The sequence below is a fragment of the Camponotus floridanus genome, unplaced genomic scaffold, assembly GCF_003227725.1.
Source record: "Camponotus floridanus strain SB8 unplaced genomic scaffold, Cflo_v7.5 scaffold168, whole genome shotgun sequence".
Lineage (NCBI taxonomy): Eukaryota > Metazoa > Arthropoda > Insecta > Hymenoptera > Formicidae > Camponotus > Camponotus floridanus.
Genome location: NW_020229290.1, coordinates 184,897 through 208,539, shown reverse-complemented (window position 1 = coordinate 208,539; position 23,643 = coordinate 184,897). Strand labels below are relative to the sequence as shown.

The following is a 23,643-nucleotide window of genomic DNA, read 5'->3' as shown; positions in this document are numbered from 1 at the left end:
GTGTAGAGGTTAGCAACGGTTCATCCAATGTACGCGGCGTCAATAAACATTTAGCCTTCAATCGTTTCGTCTTTTTCGGTGTCGCATCTTCCTCCTTCTCCTTCTCCTCCTCTTTCTCCTTATACCGCTTGATGGGTAATGTTTTAATTATAGTGTCAGCGTTACTCTCCGGCTCATTTTTCATCGCGATAAAGCTAGAGTTGTCGGCGATTTTTTGTAGTGGCTCGATAATAGGTCTAAAATGGGTCTTAACCGCGATATCGTCGTCGATCTTACCGGTCTTTAAAGCGCGATGTTTCTTACGGATCGATTCGCTCGTTTTCTCAATCTCCTTCGCAATCTTTTCACGCTCACGAATATTATCGCTTTCAGCCATGTTGACGGAATGTCGAGCGTTTCACCCTTCTCGACAAAATGTTGGCAGCGGCTAATCGTTTTGCGGTATCGCGAACACGTTAAATCCTTTTCTGTATCGCCCGTTCGTAAGCGAGCTGTCCTTATCTATCACTAGGAATCCATACTTTTGTTGCCAACAAGTACGACATAATTCACTGAAATCCTCGTACGACATGTCGGTATTCACATGATCGTTGTACACGTGTTTCAAGTTGGTACCATCCTGTTTAAACAAGATCAGCAGGTTCGCGTTGTCGCGTATAAGATGTTTTGGTATTCTCGCGTACGTCTGACAAAGATAGAAGCAGTCGACGTTCGAGGGACGACCCATTGAGAAGTACTCTCTTATCGTATCTTGCTTGTCGCACGCCACGTCATCGAAGACGAAAATCGAGTTTGGATGTGCCTCGCTCGGTGGAATGATGTCACTGTTATTCGAGAACGTAAAGTAGCCGATTTCGTCGATCGGCGTCAACAAATTCTCCAGATATTGATATTTTGGCTGTTGCAACGACTTCGAATACACGTACACATTCTCGAAACGTACACCGTGCGGACTTTCCAGTAGACTTATCAGAACGTTGGTTTTACCACAATTCGAGGGTCCGCATATGATCCGTAGGTCCGTATAGTAGTCGGTAGCATCGTACCGTGCCTGCGCATCTCCGCGTTGTCCCCCATTAATCGTAATCTGTTATCGCAATTTCTCACGTAAATCGTCAAAGGTTGTCGTACGAATCTCATTTTTTTCAACACTGTTGATTGGATTGAACGCCTGCCTATTTATAGGTGCGCGAAATCACGAGTCGCTCAGTGGAGAAAAAATGTTCATTCTGCTATCAAGTCCTTCCGACATTTGCGATTTGAGCGTCGAACAGCTACAATTTGTATCGAAAGCAGTTCTGTTGCGAATGTGCGATGATCACGTTCACTACGTGTGGGACAAGCTTCCAGAATATATAAAGGCGGATCCGGAGGTTCAGACGTATCGTCGCTGTTACAAACACTACAATCAGCCGTGGCAGGAAACGCACATCGACGGTCCGGCGCCATTGATAAAGAATTGCAGCGAATGTCAACGAAAATAGGTAGAGGCCTATTAAATCACGCGATAAACGCACTTCCGATCGAATTACATATTCCCGGCTATCAGTTTTGCGGGCCAGGTACACGGTTGGAGAAGCGATTAGCCAGAGGTGATCGAAGTATAAATCCCTTGGACGCGGCGTGTCGCGAACACGATATAGCATACTCTCGAAGCAACGATCTCACCGAGAGACACGCTGCGGATAGGATACTCGCCGAGAAAGCGCATCGTTGCGAGAGATTCGACTCTCGGTGAGAGAGCCGCCGCTACAGCTGTCTGGACAGCAATGAAAGCTAAGACGAAGCTCGGTATGGGTCTGAAGACAACGAAGACGAAGAAAAGAACGGTGAAGAAACGGATACTTCCGGTACCGAAATGCGGCGGCATATTGCCGATTCTACCAATGTTGGGAGCGCTCGGATCCCTGATCGGTGGAGCTGGTGTAGCGAAGGTGGTGAACGACAGAAAAGCCGCGCAACGTCAGTTGCAGGAGATGCTACGTCACAATCACGCCATGGAAGGTCGTGGATTATATCTCGCTCCTTACAAACACGGACGAGGAGCTTCACCGAGAAAAAAAAAAAACGTCAAAGAGACGCTAAAAATGCCGCAGGGTGCAACTACCAACATACAATTGCTGCAACTGGCAAAACGTATTCCATATTTTAGAGGTATTTTCATGCGCAACTCTTTACCGATCGGTTGTATTTATCAAAACGAGAGCGGCATCGTAAATTTGGATAGCGTCGAAGGACCAGGTACTCATTGGATAGCGTACGCAAAGAGGGGAAATCGCGTTATATATTTCGACAGTTTCGGCAATCTTCGATCACCGAATGAACTGGTGCGATATTTCGGACGAAACGTAACGAAGATACAGTACAATTACACACCTGTTCAAACTTACGATCAGAGCATATGTAGACAATTGTGCTTGCAGTTTCTTCGAACGGTCGATGCGTGCGAATTTAAAGACTGATATTGCGCTATTTAACTCAGTATTCGTTAAACAGTTTTGCCGACATGTCTATGACATTCACGTTGAGTGGGAAGAGTAGCGTTCTCACGGCAAATTTCTTTCCCGCCGTAGATTTGGGCGACGATGCATACGAACTCGGTCTAACGGATTTTGAAACTTATCACACAATACCGAATGTGAATTCCTCGAATAATAAATTTTACTTTGGCAAAGACGACGCGGAAATTACGATTCCCGAGGGATCGTACGAGTTGCGAGATATACATGAATTTTTGAAACGTATAATTTCACGACAACATCGCGATACGAAACACATTGACGACGGTGTCAATGAAGATGACGAATATCCGATAGTGTTCCGCACTAATTACAATACGAAACACATTGACGACGGTGTCAATGAAGATGACGACGGTGTCAATGAAGATGACGAATATCCGATAGTGTTCCGCACTAATTACAATACGATGAGGAGCGAGATTAAATGCGCATACAGATTAAACTTTAGCAAACCCGGTAACATTGGATCGCTGCTAGGATTCTCGAATCGTATTCTCGAGTCGGGAAAATGGTACGAATCGAACATGCCGATTAACATTATCAACGTTAATATTATCCGCGTAGAATGTAACGTGACCGCGGGCGCGTACAACAACGGCAAATTCGTTCATACGATACATGAATTTTCACCGAGGGTACCGCCGGGATATAAGATATCGGAAACGCCAGCGCAGATCATTTACCTGCCGATCATCGCGCGGAGCATTACGGATTTAACGTTACGCGTTGTCGACCAAAACGGACGATTGCTCGATTTTCGAGGAGAAGAGATCACCGTAAGATTGCACGTACGACGGTTGCAGCGATAACGTACGTATGCGACGTATGAGATGCTCGTGTTGAACGGATCGAAAGATGTGAGAGATAACACAATCTTTATGAAATCAGTGACACCAACAACAACAACAACAACAACAACAACATCGACGTTCGCTAATATCCAATCATCCGAGGAAAAGAAACTCAACACATCGAACGTTGCGTTTTTGCAATCTTTGGGATTTGCGGTGCGAAACAGCTGAACGATGACCGACATCCTCAACATCGGTGACGAACCTATCTTTGACGATCGTATCGTCAAGATCGAGACTCACACGTACAACCCGTTCGCCAATACAATGTTCGGACACAATGACGAGATAAGAATACCCATACAACAATAGGATCTGTATACGCTGCCGCATGAGAGTTTCCTATACATCGAGGGAAAACTAACAAAAAACAAACCACAAGCTGGAAGAGAAAATGAAGTGTTACTGGGAAAAAATTGCATCGCATTCATGTTCGATAAGATTCGATACGAACTCGACGGTGTTGAGATTGATCGCAATAGAAACGTAGGAATAACTACTATGCTCAAAAACTATGCAACAGCATCAACCGATAGACACGTGATTTTGAAAAATGCCGGCTGGGAGACGTCTACCTACACGCATGGACATTTCAATTTTTGCGTACCGCTCTACATGTTGCTGGGATTTTGCGAGGATTACAGATGCGTGGTGATTAACGCTCGTCACGAATTAATCTTGATACGATCACGCAACGACAACAATTGTCTGTTTGGAAGTTCGGTGCAGGAGCCTGTGATCGACATATTCAAGATACAATGGCGAATGCCTCACGTGCTGTTAAGCGAAATCAAAAAGTTGTCGATGCTGCGTGCTCTGGAAAGCGGACGATATCTCAGCATGGCTTTTCGCTCGTGGAATCTGTATCCGCTATTGCAGTTTACAACCAAGCATTCGTGGGCCATTAAGACTGCGACTCAGCTAGAGAAACCACGATACGTTATCTTCGCTCTGCAGACAGGTCGGAAGAATGACATGTCAAAGGATGTGGGTGCATTCGACGACTGTAATTTAATCAACGTGAAACTCTATCTGAATTCGGAATATTATCCGTACGACGATATGAATCTGGATTTCGAAAAAAGTAGATATGCCATTCTGTATGAAACATACGCACGCTTCTGCAAGAATTATTACGGACACGAGTATCTCGAGCCGAGTCTCACCGTCCTGAAGTTTCTACAACACGGTCCGTTCATGATTATCGATTGTTCTCGACAAAACGAATCGGTCAAGAGCGCGACCGTGGATGTGAGATTGGAATTCGAGTGTAAGGAGAACGTGCTGCCGAATACCACTGCGTACTGTCTCATCATACACGATCGCGTGATTCAGTACAATCCGTTGACCAACGTTGTACGCAAAATCACCTAGGCGATTTCGAACATCGACACAAGAGAGAGGGGGAAGAGGAGCATGATATAAATCAAAGTGTTGCGAGATGGTTTTAGAGTTTTGTTATTCCTCTCGACTGACGTATCGAAGAGAGAGAGAGAGATCTCATCATGTCCGTACCAACGTTTGTGGATCTGCAAGGATTTATCGTTGGGAAAAATTTTGTCGTGAAGGAAGCGGCAGTCTTGAGAAAGGGATACGTTCTATCGCATTACTTTTTCGCAAGTCCCGTACCGTGGAGCGTGCTTACAAAATCTAAGCGCTGTCAAGTCTCATGGTTGATTAAAAATCATCACGGATTACAATGGGAAGACGGAAACGTTCCGTATGGTTTGGCTTAGCGTGCAATTACAACAGCTGTCGTTAGTACAATACACAAAGAAGAAGAAGAAGAAGAAGAATCGTCTATCGTATACGTTATAGGACTTGAAAAGCTAAAATGGTTGACCGATATACTAGACGATGCGGGGAATGGCTATATTATTGAAACCTTGGATGCAGATTACGAAGATATTGATGCTTTAAATAAATTAGATATTATCAATAGTATGCGATGTGGAAAACATGTTAAGAATTGCGCATTACAAAATGTATTTAAAATATTTAACTGGTGGTCGCAACGCCAGAAAGAATTGCAAGAAAATAAAACAAATATGTAAACATTAATATGTGTTTTATCTCTTATTTCCCCCCTCCCTAGACCTTTGCTTGCGTTTCTAAAAATATTTTATCTGAGCGTTATTTCACTCTTCTCCTAAAATTCAAAGCGTTAGAAGCATTGATCCCCCCACCACATTATACTTTTGGAAGATGAGCGTCACGTATACCCGGTTAATTCCTGTACGATCAGTCTCGCGTTAACCGCTCGTGGTTCACTTTTCATAACCTTCAAAGAAATGTACTACGTCGAAAGAAGCAGTAGCGGCAGCGACGTCGGAAGACGCGTGAATAATAATTACGTGCCGAGTCGTAATAAAACTTCATCGTTTGAAAACAAATGTGATAGAGTTTATGCGAGATTGACGCGGGAGGCAAGCGCGAAACCGAAGGATAAAAATCCGCGAGGAGAGAAAACGAAGAGAAATTAATTCGACGATAAATCTAAGTCTTTTAACAATAATAGTCAGTTTATTATAACAATTATAACACTAATTATAATACACAGTCTTAAATTAATTACGCGAAAGCGATTTCAGAATCCGCGAGCAACGGAGACGACTGATTCAATCCGCGAGCAACGGAAGAACGTTTTTTCTCGTGATCGAAAAATAAGTGAGTGCGTCGAGTACCTTTAAGCCAAGAAGCGCCGTGTTCCGCGAGCGCGTCAATTTATAGCGGAGCCCTTCTCGAAAGATCCCGATTTTTCGTGAACTAATATAAATGTTCAAAACGAACGGTTAAGAATTTATTTATTTTCCTTGGATCTTTCGAGAAGGGCAAGCGCTGTTTTTAAATTGCGCTGACAAAGCGATGTCGCGCTAACGGCTGCCAGGGGCGCCGAATGATCGCTCGGACCCTCGCTCCTTTTAGCGAGGGCGTTTTGAACATTTCCGCCCGCCTCGCCAAGAGCGTTTGGCGAAAAGAATGGCTAGCGGAGGATATGCAGCTCGTTGGGAGCTCCGAACTACTGCGATGGAGGCTCGTGATCTCCATGACCGTTGATGGGGAGCACGACGAGCTTCACGACGGGTCGTACCAACTCGGAGGCTGCGGTGCGCAATGTCACTACGCGAACTTGACCATCCTCTCCGGGGTGGATTTTCGCGATACGCGCGAGTGGCCATTTCGTGGGTGGTGTGAGTTCGTTCCGGATGAGGCAAAGTCGGCCGACCTTGAAGCCCGTCTCTTCGCGCAACCACTTAGGACGGTGAGTAATGGAGTGGAGGTACTCCTTCGACCATCGTTCCCAAAAATGGTCTCTCATTTTTTGCAGGAGCTGCCAGCGAGATAAGCGGGACGTTGGTTCATCCAGCAAGGACGGCTCGGGCACTGCAGTCAGGGCGGCTCCCACCAGGAAGTGTCCAGGCGTCAGCGCAGCCAAGTCCTCAGGGTCGTCCGAGAGTGCCTGCAGCGGCCGCGAATTAAGGCACGCTTCTACCTGAGTGAGGAAGGTACTCATCTCCTCGAACGTCAGCTTGGCGTCGCCAATCACTCGTCGGAGATGGTGTTTGAGCGACTTGACTGCGGCTTCCCAAATGCCTCCGAAGTGCGGCGCTGAGGGAGGATTGAACCTCCACTCGATCCTCTCGGAGGCGAGGCTGTCGATGATCCGGTGGTTTTCTGGCGTGCCCGCGGTGAAGAGGGCTGTCAGCTGGGAATCGGCTCCCACGAAGGTTGTCCCGCAGTCGCTTCGAAGGCTGCGACAGATGCCTCGGCGGGAGACGAACCGCCTGAGGGCCGCAAGGAAGGCCTCGGCCGTGTAGTCGGAGACTACTTCGAGGTGTACGGCTCTGGAAGCAAGGCAGACGAAGACCGCTACGAAGGCCTTGTAGGAGCGGTGTCCGCGCCCCTTGGTTGTGCGAAGTTGAATCGGCCCGGCATAATCGACCCCAGTGTGAAGGAAGGGCCTCGCTGGTACCACGCGCTCCCGTGGAAGATCGCTCATCAGCTGTTGTGGTGTCGCCGCCCGCCATCGCACGCAAGGGAGACATCGCAGGATAGCCTCCTTGACCAGTGCTCGACCCCGTGGAATCCAATAATGTTGGCGGATTAATGAGAGAGTGAGCTGTGTTCCGCCGTGCAACGCTCGTTTATGGCAGTCGTCCACAATTAGCCGAGTGAGGTGCGAGCCCTTCGGCAGGAGGACGGGGTGACGCTCGTCATAGGCTAGGATGGAGTGCTTGAGTCGACCCCCGACTCGCAGGAGACCCTCGGTACCTAAAAAGGGACTAAAGCGAGCAAGTGAGTTTGATTTACTTAAGGCAAGGCCCTGACTTATTAATTTTAACTCGGCCCTGAATTTTTCAGATTGTACTCGCCGGATCCAACAAACTCGAGCTCTCTCTATCTCCTCTGCGGACAAAGTACTGGGGAAGCGCTGTTGAGTGCCAGTGGACCGATCCTCTCTTACTCTCAGCCACCGCCGACACCAGGCTGTCACGCGTAGGAGCCTCTTCAGGGAGGAGAACCGCACCAGCTCGGCGGCCTCGCTCATCGGCGCTGCTGTGGCTTTGACATGGACTCGTGTGCGCTTCTCCGGCAGGTGCTCTTCGGGGATGTGGCCGACGGCGGTCGGCCATGCGGTGGCGTCTAAGCGTAGCCAAGGCGGACCTTGCCACCACAGAGGATGGCTCTGCAGTTCCTTGGGAGAGAGACCTCGGGAAGCGCAGTCCGCTGGGTTGTCCTGGCCTGGAACGTGATGCCACGCAGCCTGCGGAGTGGTCCTCTGAATCTCTGAGACGCGGTTCGCGACGTAGGTTTGTCACCTGGATGGGTGGCCGCGGATCCAGCCCAGCGCGACGGTGGAGTCCGTCCATAGGTGAAGCGGCGCAGTCAGGTCGAGGATTGTCAAGGCGTGTTTGGCTAGTCGGCAGAGAAGGACGGCGGCGCTTAACTCCAAACGAGGTAAGGACACCTGTTTGAGCGGTGTGACCTTTGTTTTCGCGGTGATTAGGCGGACAATCCACGAGTCGTTTGACCATGTTTTTAGGTACACGACGGCGGAATATGCTCGTTCTGAGGCGTCGGAGAAGCCATGGACCTCGACGCGGGTGCAAGAAGGACCCAGATTAATCCAGCGAGGTACTCGGATTTGCTCGAGTACTGGTATCTGGGCGTGAAAGGTGACCCAGGCTGACGCGGAGGCGTCGTCGAGCGGAGCGTCCCACTCAAGTCCTTGAAGCCAAGTCGATTGGAAGGCAATCTTGGCGCGGACCACGACCGGTGCTAGCCAGCCGAGAGGGTCGAATAGCTGCGCCACCAGAGACAGTACAGACCTCTTGGTGACGGATGGCAGTGCGATGTGCCGGGTGGCGAAAGAGAAATCGTCCGTGGCGGGGTGCCACTGCAGTCCTAAGGTGGAGTGAGCCTCGTGTGGTCGCCAGTCACGGGTCTCGCGCTGCAACTGGTGCTCCGGCGGGATATCCCAGATCACCGCTGAGTCGCTGGCTGACCACTTCCGGAGAGGGAAGCCGCCCGCCATGCAGATACTGGACAGCTGTTTGCACATCTCCTGGGTCTCCGCCATCGTCGCTGCTCCGGTTAAGATGTCGTCCATGTAGACATCTCGCAGGAGAACGGCCGCTCCTAGAGGGTACTGCTTACCCTCGTCCTCAGCTAATTGCCTGAGAGCGCGCATCGCTAGAAACGGAGCACACGCTAGGCCGTAGGTCACTGTGCTCAGCTGGTACTCGGCAGGGCTGTCTTGCGGGGAATCCCGCCACAGGATCCTTTGCAGATCCCTGTCATCCGGGTGTACCAAGATCTGTCGGAACATCTTTTCGACGTCGGTGGCTAGACCGAAGCGGTGCCGTCGCCAACGGAGTAGCACGTCGGCGAGCGGAGGCAACAAGTTCGGACCCACCATCAAGTGATCGTTGAGGGTTCTTTTCGAAGTAGTTGGCGTGGAGCCGTTAAAAACTACGCGCAGCTTCGTGGTGACACTGTTCTTCCGCAGCACGCCGTGATGCGGCAAGTAATGCACCGGTCTGCGCGACGTAGCGTCCGGAGTCACGCAAGACATATGACGCAGGTCCTCATACTGCCGCATGAAGTCGGCATAGAGGGCTCGAAAAGGAGGATCCCGAGCGAAACGTCTCTCCATGCTGAAGAGAACTCGTAAAGCCGTGGAGCGCGTCACCGAGAAGTCTGGCAGCGGGGCAACGACCGGCAGACGTACGACGTACCGACCGTCCGCGGACCGCGAATGTGTCTGGCGGAAGAAGTTCTCGCACTGTTGATCCGCGGGTGAGAGAGCTACCGCGGCGTCGGGTAGCTCTTCTTGCTGCCAGAACCTTTGTACGAGAGCGCCTAGGTCTTCCTCGACCAGGCAGTGATGTGCTGACGCATGGCGCGATGTGGACGTCGTACCGACGGCCCCAGACAATATCCAGCCCAGCGCCGTCTTTTGTGCCACAGGTTCCCGTGATTTCCCTCGTCGAAGTCCAGCCTGGAGGATCATGGCGTAGACGTCTGCTCCTAGAAGGATGTCTATGGGATCCGTCGCCAAGAAGTCCGGATCGGCGAGCTCCAGCCCATGGACGTGCGTCCACGCCCGACGATTGGCCTTGATTCCGCCTTCATAAAGTGTGAGCCGGGGGAAAACCAAGGCGGCCACGCTTATTAAAGGCCCGTCGCGCAGGGAGCGGATCTGAAGAGTGACTTGACCGCGGGCGAGGCCCGTCTGCTTGCCGCCGATTCCATACACGGCGACGGAGGTAGGAGACCGACCTAGGCGAAGACGTTGGGCCAAAGCTTCGGAAACTAGCGAGGACTCCGAGCCCTGGTCAACTAGTGCGCGTGCAGTGTGAGCGCGGCCGAACCGGTCCAGGACGCGAACGCGCGCGGTAGCGAGGAGAACTGTCGTCGTCGCCTCGACTTTGTGTTGCGCTAAGTGTGACGTCTTAGCGCTCTCGCCGGACGGACATGCCTCGTGGAGGGTCGTGTGGTGACGCGCGCGACACGACGAACAAGTCTTTTGAGAAGAACACTCGCTTACCTTGTGCCTTCCTAGGCAGTTCAGGCACAAGTCGTTCGCCTCGACGTGACGCTTCCTTTCCTCCGCCGTCTTGCTCTGGTAAAGGTCACAGAACATAATATAGTGATCCTGACCGCATAGGGAGCAGCGACCTCGCTTACTGTCCTGCTTACGCGTGTGAAGAGTGCGAGTCTTCTGTGTCGGACTTGGATGCGGTTTAGAAGAAATGGCTTCGACCTTGACAGGCTGCAACGATTCTAAAGTGTGCAGCCGACGATCCAAGAAGAGCTGGAGTTTGTCGTACGAGGGTGGATCGTTGGAATCACTAATGAAATTCTCCCACTCGCGGCGAGATCGAGGATCAAGCAGGTCAACGACGAGGTGCACGAAAAGATCTTCACCCTTCGTGATCGGGCGCCCAATGCTCTCCAGTGATCCTACCGTGCTCTTCACGCTGTGGCAAAGTTTGCGCAGTTCCACCACGGACTCGCTCTTCAGCTTCTGGAGTGACGTAAACTGGGAGATGTAACTGCGCACCAGGAGCCGCTTGTTCTCATAGTAAGCAACGAGAACATCCCATGCGCGTTCGAAATTCTCGGTTGTCGTGGGCAGGCTTCGAATCAATAATTCTGCTTCTCCTTTCAGGCATGTCTTCAGGTAGTGGAGCTTCTCGACTGAGGACGTGAGAGTGTCCCTTCCGATTAGCGATTGGAAGAGATCACGGAAGGCTGGCCAATCCTCGTACTTCCCGGAGAAATGAGGCAGCTGGATCCTCGGAAGAGTCGTGCGGGGTGCTTGTGAGGACGGCTCTGACCCTCTCGTGCCAGCTTCCTTCTCTTCCGTCTTGAGGTTACGCAGGAGGTCCAACAGCAGACCCTTATTGGCGAGGTAGGCCTCTTCAGCCAGAGCAGGTATGTCGAGTCTTATGTACTCTGAATCGGCCACTTGGTCGAGATAATTCAAGAGCTCATCGTTGTGCGCGTCGAACTTCGTCCAGTACCTTTCCAAGGACTGCAATCGCGCCTCCACTGCGCCCACCGTGATCTTGGCAGCGCCCAGCTTCATCAGGTTCTCGTGAGTACGGGCAATTTTGCCGTAGAGATCCGTTGCAGCGGTGATTGTCAACTCGGCCTTGCGACTCATGATGACTGAATTTCAGGTGACTGGTGTTCGGAGCACAGAGAACCACAACACTTCGCACTCACTCCGCGTCGTAGAAAAACCGGTCACTAAATCTCCGGCTCGAAGGACCAGCAAATGATAGAGTTTATGCGAGATTGACGCGGGAGGCAAGCGCGAAACCGAAGGATAAAAATCCGCGAGGAGAGAAAACGAAGAGAAATTAATTCGACGATAAATCTAAGTCTTTTAACAATAATAGTCAGTTTATTATAACAATTATAACACTAATTATAATACACAGTCTTAAATTAATTACGCGAAAGCGATTTCAGAATCCGCGAGCAACGGAGACGACTGATTCAATCCGCGAGCAACGGAAGAACGTTTTTTCTCGTGATCGAAAAATAAGTGAGTGCGTCGAGTACCTTTAAGCCAAGAAGCGCCGTGTTCCGCGAGCGCGTCAATTTATAGCGGAGCCCTTCTCGAAAGATCCCGATTTTTCGTGAACTAATATAAATGTTCAAAACGAACGGTTAAGAATTTATTTATTTTCCTTGGATCTTTCGAGAAGGGCAAGCGCTGTTTTTAAATTGCGCTGACAAAGCGATGTCGCGCTAACGGCTGCCAGGGGCGCCGAATGATCGCTCGGACCCTCGCTCCTTTTAGCGAGGGCGTTTTGAACAAAATGTAATGAGTAAGTTTCATTTAACTTTTTTCTATTTTTATAATTTTATTATTATTACTATTATTTAATTTTAATTTTTCTATAGCATTTCGTTGGGGCGTCGTGCAACTCGTATACTAGGTAGACGATACGCATTGACAGCTACGGAATTCAAATTCCTCGAAATTGGTATCAACTTGGGTCCACCGAGTTACGTGGAGATTGCAATAGGAGATCATCGAGGAAAGGAACTGATATTATTTCTCGAAACGTGGAAAGGACTCTACGAGCAACGTCGCAATATTCAAAATTTCGGAACGACTCTAAAGATGACTACAATTTCATCAGCGTTGGACCGCTAACAGTGAGAGTTCGTACGATTAACGACGTCAAACTCATAAGTCTCGAATCTTCGGATGTACGCATGATGATGGTCGAATCGACGTTACATCGTATGTTCGATCTCGATCAATGCATATATGTAACTTTTGATCGATTAGATAAAATTATCCAAACAGTTGATGTTAAATTTACGCAATTCTGCAATATCGCGTCCACTGTAACGGATCCGAAAGAAGTATCATATGTAATACGTGAGAGTGATGTTTTCAACAAGCATCAACTCGTCGATTGCGAGCTGGCAGCTTTAGCTTTTAATTCTTAATATGTAAGACAAAAATTATATTTGTATACTAAATATATAAGCAGAATAAATAGTTATAAATCTATATTATGGTGTACTTTCTTTGCGTTTTGGTGTGCTCTCCCGTCCCAGCTTTCATGCATAGCTCCTTGCGAGAGAATTATCATGAGAGAGTAAACACTAGGAAAGAAAGAGACAGAAGGAGTGATACGGCGCACGTGAGAGAAGAGATATCACGCAATAAAAATATTTTTGATAATTTAATATAATTTTTTAATAGTTTTCTTATAATTTAGTAATAAATGAAGCAATGAAAAGAGAGGGAGAGAGAGGAATTTGGAAAATAAATCAGATTTTTTTATATTAATTAATTAATTTTTAATAAAATAAAATAAAATGTGTATTATACCTATATATAGTGTGCAAAAGAATTTAAAATATACAAAATATAAATGTGTATTATATACATAGTGTGCAAAAGAAATTTTAAAGAATTTAAAATATAAATGTATATTATATAAAGTGTGTAAAAAAAAAAGATACTGTAAGAAAAATTTAAAAAATTTAAAATATAAATGTGTAAAAGATAATGTACGAACAAAATTTAAAAGAATTTAAAATACACAATATATACAATTATATAATATATATAATACAATTATAAAAGTATAAAAAAGAATACAAAATATAAATGATTAATATATAATTGAATAATATAATATAATAGAAGGGCAATGGCGACGACGATATGGTAGTGGTGGTGGTGGTGATGTATATGAGAGGCGATGGTGGGGCAGCCGGTGGAAGAGTGGTGACTCTTTCTGCACATAAAAAAATTTATTAATTATTTGAATAATTTGAAAATAAATACCTACACATGCGACCTACCTCCAATTATTGATCAGCATCCATATCAGAATCCGAATCAGAATCATAACCTATGATATATTCAAGATAATTATGCTGATGGATTCCTCGCATCCTTTCGAAACACGCTTCTCGATTTCCGCCTAGCAAACAGCAATCTCGGCAAATGGCTGCCTCTAATTTGTTCCTCTTTCTAATCCGTATATCCCTCTCTCTAATCTTTATATATGATTTTAGATGGGAGGTCGCGATTGGAGAATTTCTTCCGCCAAGTTCGCGATTTCTTAAATATTCCACCACCGACATGTTCATTAATTTTTTATTCCGTTGCTCGCACACTTTAGTCTTATTCAATGTTTTTTTTTCACAACGTGCATTGTGGACACATATTGCACGGAAATGTTAAATATAATGGATCTCTGCAATTGGAACAGTATCGTCCATTCACTGCATCCAATGTCTCAATTGTATGCTTCCGAACTGCATACATAATTTGGGGATCTACACCTTGCAGCCTAATCATGCAGGACGCACATACTGCTAAAGCTCCACCCGTGGAATAGTAGAAGTATATTGTACAATACTTTTTACGTCCGCTTAACGCATTGATCTCTGCAATAGATACAACTTTGTCTCTGACTTGTGTAAGGTCCTCTGCACTGCAGTCACTGACACAGTCATTGTCGGATGATAACATGTGATCTTCGTCTTCCATTTTATATATATTATCACGCTTTCTGATAGAACACTGTACTTTCTGACAGAACACTACTTTGCACTATACTTTTGCTATCGACGTGTCGATGCGCTTTCAAATCACGTACTATGATCTGATGCGCTTCAATCCTTATATTCGACTAACAAACTTTCAGAGATTGTCGGGGACAAAAATTTTTTTGCAAATGCGCTATTATATTACGTCGATACACAAATTGCTTGAAAAGGTTGGACCAAAATATCTCAAAAATATAAGTTTATGAAATAAAGTTAAAAATATATATAAGGGTATAAAAGGTTTTTTTACAATATCCCATTTGCAAAAAAAAATTTTTGTCTCCGACAATCTCTGAAAGCTTGTCCGCTTAATCTCTATTGTTTATACGTCGAACGGGGAAAAAACCTAGAATTCTTTATATTAGGGGGGTGTACCTCGAGAGTACAAAGCAGCCGAACATCGGCGCTGATATATAAACGGGGGGAGCGAGGGGAGACAAAGCAGCCGAACATTGGCACTGTTAAAATTTTTCCTTAAAAAATAAAAATAAAATAAAATAAGATGATAAAAAATGATTTTTTGGGTTAGGTCCAAAATCATCTTCAAAAGAATACCGCCCTTTTTTCTTGTTTATGCATGTCATAAAACATCCAACAGGTGCATCCCCCACCCCGCAACCCCCGCGTGACGTCATACCCCCTATCCGCTGAGATCCCCTCGCACCTCACCTCCCCTGAGAGGATATGAGTTAGAACCCGCCTAGTACTAACTACTCTTTTATATGCAGAATGACAAAATCAATTTGTAAAATAAAAAATAAATTTTTATGTTAAAAAAAACAAGGTTTACTTTAATCTGATTTTATTATTACAATCAAAACTCAAAATTTTAATACGACTAAATACATTACTTTGTATATAATTTTTGTCTGAAATTTTTTTGTAAAATATAAATTATTAAAAAAGATATTTTGCTGTATTACTACAAATGAGGCATCTTGTACATCGCTTTGCTAATACAAGGCTAATATAACTAAAAGAATTTCTTAATTATAAAAATATTAAAATTTCTTATGTTTATGTAGAAATAATTGAGATATAGCTTTAAAAATTTGTTAACTGTAAAAATACATATTTATGAATTTATTTCACTAGAATTTATAATAAATGCAAAATAAAATAAGCTGTATAATAATATAATAAAATATAATAATAAAATAAAATATATAATAAAATATAATAATAAAATAAGCTGTATAATAATACAGCGTTAAAGAATATCTTTTATATAAAATATTTCGTGGAAAAGTTTTATTTATATGTGTGTGATGATTTACTTTAATAGTCTAATCTTTAACATTATTCATTTTCTTGAAAAACAAAATTAAATTATAACAGAAATGTAATACTGGTAAAATGTAATTTTACCTGAAGATTCAATAGATGGAGAAACTTCCTCTTGCCTTGGTAAACTATTGCGAGAACGATGTCGTCTTCGATACAAATTTTGAGATCCAGTTTCAGCTAAACATGGAATAAAAAAACGTAGTAATTTATTATTCAAACTGAATTTATACATAATTAAAGCTGGATAATTGATATTGACCTGATTCTGGAATTCTATCTGAAAGTAAACTCGCATCTATTTCTTCATCATTGGCTACAATAAGGTATAATATAAAAAACTTATTAAAGCTTATTAAAAAGCTTTATAAATAATTGTAGAAAAAAATTGGAAGATATTTTAAGTCTATTTATTATGAATACATTTTAATGTATTCAATAAAAAACAATTATGTTGATATTTACCTTCAGGCAATTCAGCAATTGGTTCCTGATAATATTGATTAAAGCGTAAAAACATATGTAAAAAATGTTCTAAAATATCACCGTTTATAAGAGCACTTTGTCCTTCTTTAATTTTAATATTCCTTTCTTTATTAAATCGCGTGCGTGGTCGTCTAACACGTATATTATTTTGCAATCGACAATAATCAATTTCTTGATTTATTATAATTTCCGACAAATGTTCTATAAAAAAAATTGTACATGCAATATATATATATATATATATATATATATATATATATATATATATATATATAAAGGTTCCAACAAGAACAAAAATATACCTTTAAGGAGATAAGGTAATAAATTACGTGAAAGGAGATGAGGAGACAAAGAGTATATCGTTTGAGTGTAGGGGAGGAAATAGATCTCGACTATCAACCAGTAGAAGTGTCGTTGAAAAAAGAAAAGGAAAAAGCAGCATAGGAAAGAGAGCAAGGATGGAAGTTAGATTGAAGTGAGAAGAGAAGTAGAGGATTCAGACAGAAAATAGAAAGTTAAAGTTAAAAGATAAAAGTCTAAAAGATGAATATGAAAGATGAAGATATACATACACACACACACACACACACACACACACACACACACGCACACGCGCACGCGCACGCACACGCACACGCACACGCACACACACACACACACACGCCTAAAAATACCCATAGATTTGGATGAACTGTACTAACTTTTTGATTCGCAATGTGATGGAAACTTTCTACTAAATTATTTGTACGAACAGGATAATTATATACAGAAACTTTGGATGCTATAGGTAGCCAGGTGCTACGCAAATAAGCCATAAATAATAATATATTTGGATGAGTTGTAGAAACGCGATCTGCAATATTTTGCATAATATTTAATGAATCCAAAAATAAATAGCTAGGTGCTAATGCCATAGATATGGCCATGGATAACAATTCGCGAGGTGCATTATTTAACTCTAGGTGTCGCCATTTTCTATAAAGCGCCTAGAATAGAAAAAAATTTATTATTAACATAATGCAATATTAAATATTATTTACTTTTTAATTAATTACTTTAATTTACTAAATATATCTGTAAATAATGAAACCAACAACTATGAATAGAAGCATTTGAAAATTGCTGATTCATTACTGTTATAGCTGCCTTTTCATAATCTGCCATAATAAATTTTAAATTTTCACTTAAAGCAGGTACAAGTGAAACGATTTTCTCCCACATTGCCTTATACGGAGAGCCAGAACGTACTTCACATAGCACAAAAACTACCGCTATACCCTATAGCAATAAAATAGTTTATAAAATTTACATGTTAATAGATAGAATTCAATAATCGCTAATGCCGATTATTTGAGTTTATACTGAATGTTGAATAAAAGGAAAATGATAGAAAAAATAAAATAGTTAAAAGGAATTAAAAGTATTAATTCCTAAACATATTTGTTCTTTTTTCTGGACTCAGTAGTTTTAATTTTTTAATAATAATAAGATTTATAATATATAGATAATAATAATAATATTAATATACAGACGTTCTGCAACTATTGCAGAAGAATGTGGTGCCGATGAAATATTTTTGGATTGTCGCCAGATAAGATCTTTAGCAGCAGGCTCCAGTTCATCTGTGAAGCTTAGCAGATTCTTTGATAAAGTTATTGAAGAACGTTATTATTCCTCCAGAGGAGAAACTACGTGGATGGATATTGTGGGAGACGTGTGATGTGTGAGTGCTGAAGTTGTTAACTGTTTTGAGACGGAAGGAGCTGGTCAAGGTCAGTAAAAATACGGAGAAGCGAAAGCGATAGCCGAGAGTCGGGGAGGGGAGTGGCGAGTCGGTGAGAGTGTGGAGTGCGGAGGAAAGGAAAAGGTTGGAAGGTGAAATGAAAAAGTAAGGTTAGAATAACTGCGAGGCAGCTAAGGAAACTTTGAGGCGAGTACACAACAAAAGCGTATACACAACACGAGGATCACAACCCTAAGACGGGCACACAAAGACAGACTAGACCTTAAAGCCCATTTGAAATCCTAACAGACTAGTGAATTAACGACGCATGGAATCGGCAGAGGGCAGTACGGAAGATTTGGACAGCACAATAATTGAGGTTGACAACAAGATAAAGAAGAGAGGCAGGCCAAAGGATATATCGAATAGGAGTAGGAGTAGCTCGGTAATGAGCAGAGATAGCAGCACTGGTAGAAGTAGAAACGAAAGCGGAAGTGAGGGAAATAATCGAATAACAACTTGGCTTAAGAAGAATATCTCAGAGGAAGAAAAGAAGAAAAGGAAAGCGGAAAGTCCTGAACACGGAGGAAAAGAACCAAAAAAGAAGAACGAAGAACAAATGGAAGAAAACATGAGTATGGGCAAACAGGAGGATATAACGTTTAAAATGTTTAAAGAAATAAAGGATAAATTAGATTCAAGAGACGAAGAGGATAGAGGGAGATGGAAAAGCTTGGAACAAAAACTAGAGAAAATAGAGGAAGATAACAAAGTAATGAAAAAAATGATGAGAGATCTAGAAGCAGAGACAAACAAGAAACTAGAGAAAATGAGTAAAGAAATTGATGACATAAAAAGAGAGAGAGGGAAAAAGGAAGATATAAATGAAATCAAAGTAAGCAAACTGGAGGAAGCGGTAAAAAAAATGCAAAGTGAAATAAAAGAAAAATCTCACAGCAATAGGCGAGAATATGATAGTGGAAAAGACATAAAAGAGAATGAAAAAATGAAGAAAGAATTGGAGTGGATTGTAGAGGAGGCAGAGAGAGAAAAAAGAAAGAAGAATGTAATAATCAAGGGATTAGAGATACAAGATAAGGAGGAACTAATAGGATGGCTCGCTCAAAAACTGGAAATAAAGGTAGAGATCAGGAAAATATGGAAAATAAGGAACGCAGAAAAAACTATAGGAATTCAACTGGTAAGCAAAGAGCAAAAGTTTGAAATAATGAAAAGAAAAAACAAGCTAAGAGGAGAAAAGGACAAAATCTATATAAATGATGACGCTACATGGAAGGAGAGACAAAGCAAAAGAGAGGTGATCAAAAAGAGAAGAGAACTGGAACTGAATGGCACGAAGTGTGACATAGGACATAATAAGATTATCACGGATAAAGAGGTTTTCTACTGGAACGAGAAAGTAGAAAAGTGGTTTCGGAAAGGAAAGAGAGAAGCAAACATATAAAGAACTCAATAGAAAAAGAGAAAGAACATCAAGACCTGACAAAAAGAAAATAAGAGAGGAGGAAAAGAAAAACATAGAAATAATTTTCTGGAACGTTGCAGGTCTTACAAGTCTAGAAGAGGACGATTGGGAACAACTGAGAAAATCTGATCTAATAAACATTTCAGAAACATGGATCGAAAAAGAGGACAAAATAATGGATTATAAGATGAAAAACTACGAATATACAAATAAAGGCAAGAAGAGAAAAAAAGAGAGGAAGACCAAAAGGAGGCTTGGCGATGGCACACAGGAAAAATTTAATAGCAAAAAAGTTAAAAATGGAGAAAGTGACAGACGAAGTAATGAAAATGGAAATCGATACAGGAAATGAAGTCATAATAGTAATAAGTACTTATATGAGAGAAAACAGGAAGGAAAATTACGAGAAAATATCTGAGATTATAGAAGAAAACAAAGACAGATATATTATAATAGGAGGAGACTTCAATGCGAGGACAGCAGAAAAAGGAGGAAGAATTGAAGACGACACTGCCGAAGAAAGAACATCAGAGGACAAAGTAATAAATGAGGAGGGCAGAGTACTTATAAAATGGTTAGAAGAAAATGGCTTGTATGACTTATATCGGAGCGGTAGGAAGATCGGTAATTGATTACGTGATTACAAATCGAAAAGGAGAGGAAAGGATAGAAGAAATGGAAGTGGTAGAAGGAGTAGCGTCAGACCATCTAATGATTAAAGTAAGCTTAAGAATTGGAATGGAAAGAAAAGAAGAAATGGAAAAAGAGAAAGAGATAATCAAATGATCAGACAATGAGATAGAAGAATATATGGAAAGACTTAAAAAAATAGGAAGCGTATTCGAATGGAAGGACTTAAGAAGAAAAATAAGAAACTCAATTCCAATAAAAAAAATAAAGGTTAAAGAGAGACCAGATGAAAAAAGATGGTGGGACGAGGAATGCCACTTTGCCAAGAAGGAACTGAAGGATGCTAAGAGAGGATACAGAGAAGATGAGACCAAAAAAGATCAGTACTTGGTCTACAGGAAAAAGTATAGAAACTTATTGGAAAAGAAGAAAACAAATTATAAAGAAAGAGAATGGATTGAAGCGAAGAATGATAAGTCAGGAAAGAAATTCTGGGAGATAATAAACAGACAAAGGAAAAGAAGAACGAAGATGAGTGACAAGATCAAAATAAACGAATGAGCACTTTCAAGTCTAAATGGAGGGAACGGTAGAAAAAGAAGTTGTAGAAATAGACAGGATAGCAAATCAAGAAAATGAAATAAGTTTAAAGGAAGTGAGGGATGTGATCAAAAGGTTGAAGAAAAAGAAAGCAGCAGGAGAAGACAAAATACCAAATGAAGCATGGCTATATGGGCAGGAGGAGATAGTAGAAGAATTTCACAAGATAATAAACAAGATTTGGAACGGAGAGCAGAAACTATCAGAAGAATGGAAAATAGGCATAGTAACACCCATACATAAAAAAGGAGACATACATGACGTAAAGAACTATAGAGGAATAACGCTAATGGACACAGGATATAAAATCTATGCAGAGATAATCAGGAAGAGGTTGGAGAAGGAAATGGAAGAAAGGGAAATAATGGGAGAGACACAAACTGGATATAGAATAGGAAAAGGAACTTTAGAAGCTATATATATTGTGAAGACGGCCATAGAAGAGGAAACGAAGAAAGAAAAGGGAGAAATCTACCTATTCTTCGCAGATATGAAAGGAGCTTTTGATAAAATAAGAAGAGAAAAATTATGGGAACTAATGGAGAAAGATGAAATCAGTAGTAAATTGAGAGATAGAATAAAGGAGATATATAACGGAACGGCTTTTAAAATAAGGATAGATGAAAAATTATCAGAAGAAATAAACACGGAAAAAGGAGTGAGGCAGGGATGTCCGCTCAGTACAGCACTGTTTAACTTACAATTAGCTTTTGCAGATTTGGAAAGCACTATGAGAAGTGTACAGTTAGGAGGAATAGTGATAGGAAGGAAGAAGGTTTGGACAGTCTCGTATGCGGATGACGTGGTGTTGCTAGCAAACAACGAAGGAGGAATAAAAGAAATGATTAAAAAATTCAGGAAATACATACAGGACAGAGGATTGGAACTGAACATAGATAAATCTAAAATCATGAGAGGAAGAAAAGCAGGAGGAAGGAAGAGAAACATAACATTCACATGGGAAGGAAAAGATATCGAGGAGGTGAAGGAATTCAATTATCTAGGATACACTTTACAAAGAAACAACGGAAATGAAGCACATATAAAGAATATAAGGAAGAAAGCAATGGCCGTTCTAGGAAAAGTATGGAGTATAGGAGAAAGAAACTTCAAGGATAACTGGAAAAAAAGAATGTACTTGTTTGAAGTCTTGGTGGAGAGTATTATGATGTATGGCGTGGAGATATGGAGCTGGAAAGAGTATAAGGAAATTGAAGGTTTACAAGATAAATATATAAAATGGACACTAAAACTGGACAGAACGACACCTAGCCACATGCTTCATTTGGAAACAAAAAGAAATAAAATTGCAACCAAATCAGGAATAAGAGCGGTAAAATACGAGGAAAAAATAATGAAAAGCGAAGGAAATGAACTGATTAAAGAGTGCATTAGAGTAAAGAATAAATTTAGCACAGAAATGAGAATAAACAGGAAAAGAGAAACATGTGAAAGATGGAAAACCGCAAGGAAAAAATACCTTGAAGAAAAAGGATGGTCGATAGATTATTATGATCTTGAAATGAAAAATGGAAGTGGAATTTGGATTAGGTTGAAAGACATTGGATTAGGTTGAAAGACATTGAATGTATGGAAAGACAGATATGGAGTGAGAAGCTAGAAAGATCAAAATTTGCGAAGGAATATAAAAACTTACCAGAAAGCCAGAAGCCATGGAAAAACCAGAATATCTAAGTAAAGAAAATAATCGGAAAGGAGCTTTGGAAATGGAAGCAAGATTTAGATTAGGCACTGAAACGAGGGCAAACAGGTATTGGGAAGCGGAGGAGAATAGAAGTTGCAGACTATGCGGAAAAGAAGAAGAGACTTCAACATGTTTTCGAAACATGATATATGACTGGAGAAAAACATGAAAGTTGGAGGCAACAGATAAATGGGGCACGAGCTTTGACAAGAATGTTGAATATAGCAAGGAGGAGGAACAGAGAGGAGGAAGAATTTACATATCAGGTGGGAGAGAGGATGAGGAGAGGCTGAATGGGGAAACAAATGTTGTACAAGGAACCTTATGTGGCGCACGCACCAACACAAATATTTATGGAACAAGTGTATATAAAATGTATATAACTCAAATGTTAATAAACGCAATTATTATTATTATTATTATTATTAATATTAATAAATTCTCTTTTCTTGCATCTTAAAGTTTTAGTTATAATTGTAATTATTATTCTTATTTAAAAATTAAAACAACAAGTGTTCAGGAATAGAGATATATTAAGATATTAGTACTTTTATCTTGTATTCAGTGCCGTAACCAGTCTGCATTGCACCCAGTGCGAGCTCAACATTTTGCGCCCCTCTTGCTAAATATTTATAAAAAAAACTAAACTTTAGAACTGAAAAAGAAACGTTTATTTGCTACAAGTAAATATATTTTTTATTTTTTATTTTATTCTTTTTTTTAAATTTTATTTTTTTATTTTTTATTTTTTTTAAATCATATTTATTTTTATTTATTATCATTTGTTATCATATTTATCATTATTATCATTTTTCATTATATATTATAATTAAATAAAGAAATGAAAAAAATTAATTAATCATAACCATGCTTTAAAGTATGAACATCGAAACAAGCATGAATAATCAATATCTATGACTAAATATCCTTAAACTAAATAAAGAATTTTTAGTACAACAAATAATAAAATATTAAGACAAAACAAAAGAACAATAAATATGAAAAAGGAAAAAGTATCAATTATTTTACAAGGTAACTTTACGAGCTTTACGTAATGCAAACTCGTTAATAATATCCTCATAATTAAGTTGCCTTGCAATAGAGTTCTCTATAGACAAAATGCCCAAATTTGTTAGTCTGCATTGTCCCATAGAGGACCTTAAATACGTTTTTATAAGTTTTAATTTACTAAAACTTCGTTCGCATGAAGCTATAGTAACAGGTAGCGTTAAAAATATTCTTAAAGCTATATCGAC

General features: G+C 41.7%; 2 protein-coding genes across 2 annotated transcripts; both read right to left on the bottom strand.

Moving 5' to 3' along the window:
- Window positions 1–6,392: 6,392 nt before the first annotated feature.
- On the bottom strand, window positions 6,393–8,007 carry LOC112637448. The gene is made up of 2 exons (XM_025407213.1): window positions 7,839–8,007; window positions 6,393–7,645 (listed from the first exon to the last, which is right to left on the bottom strand). The coding sequence occupies exons 1-2, from the start codon at window positions 8,005–8,007 to the stop codon at window positions 6,393–6,395; spliced, it is 1,422 nt and encodes a 473-aa protein (XP_025262998.1).
- Window positions 8,008–8,189: 182 nt separating this feature from the next.
- On the bottom strand, window positions 8,190–11,546 carry LOC112637447. The gene has a single exon (XM_025407212.1). It carries the CDS (start codon window positions 11,544–11,546, stop codon window positions 8,190–8,192), a length of 3,357 nt encoding a protein of 1,118 aa, XP_025262997.1.
- Window positions 11,547–23,643: the final 12,097 nt, after the last annotated feature.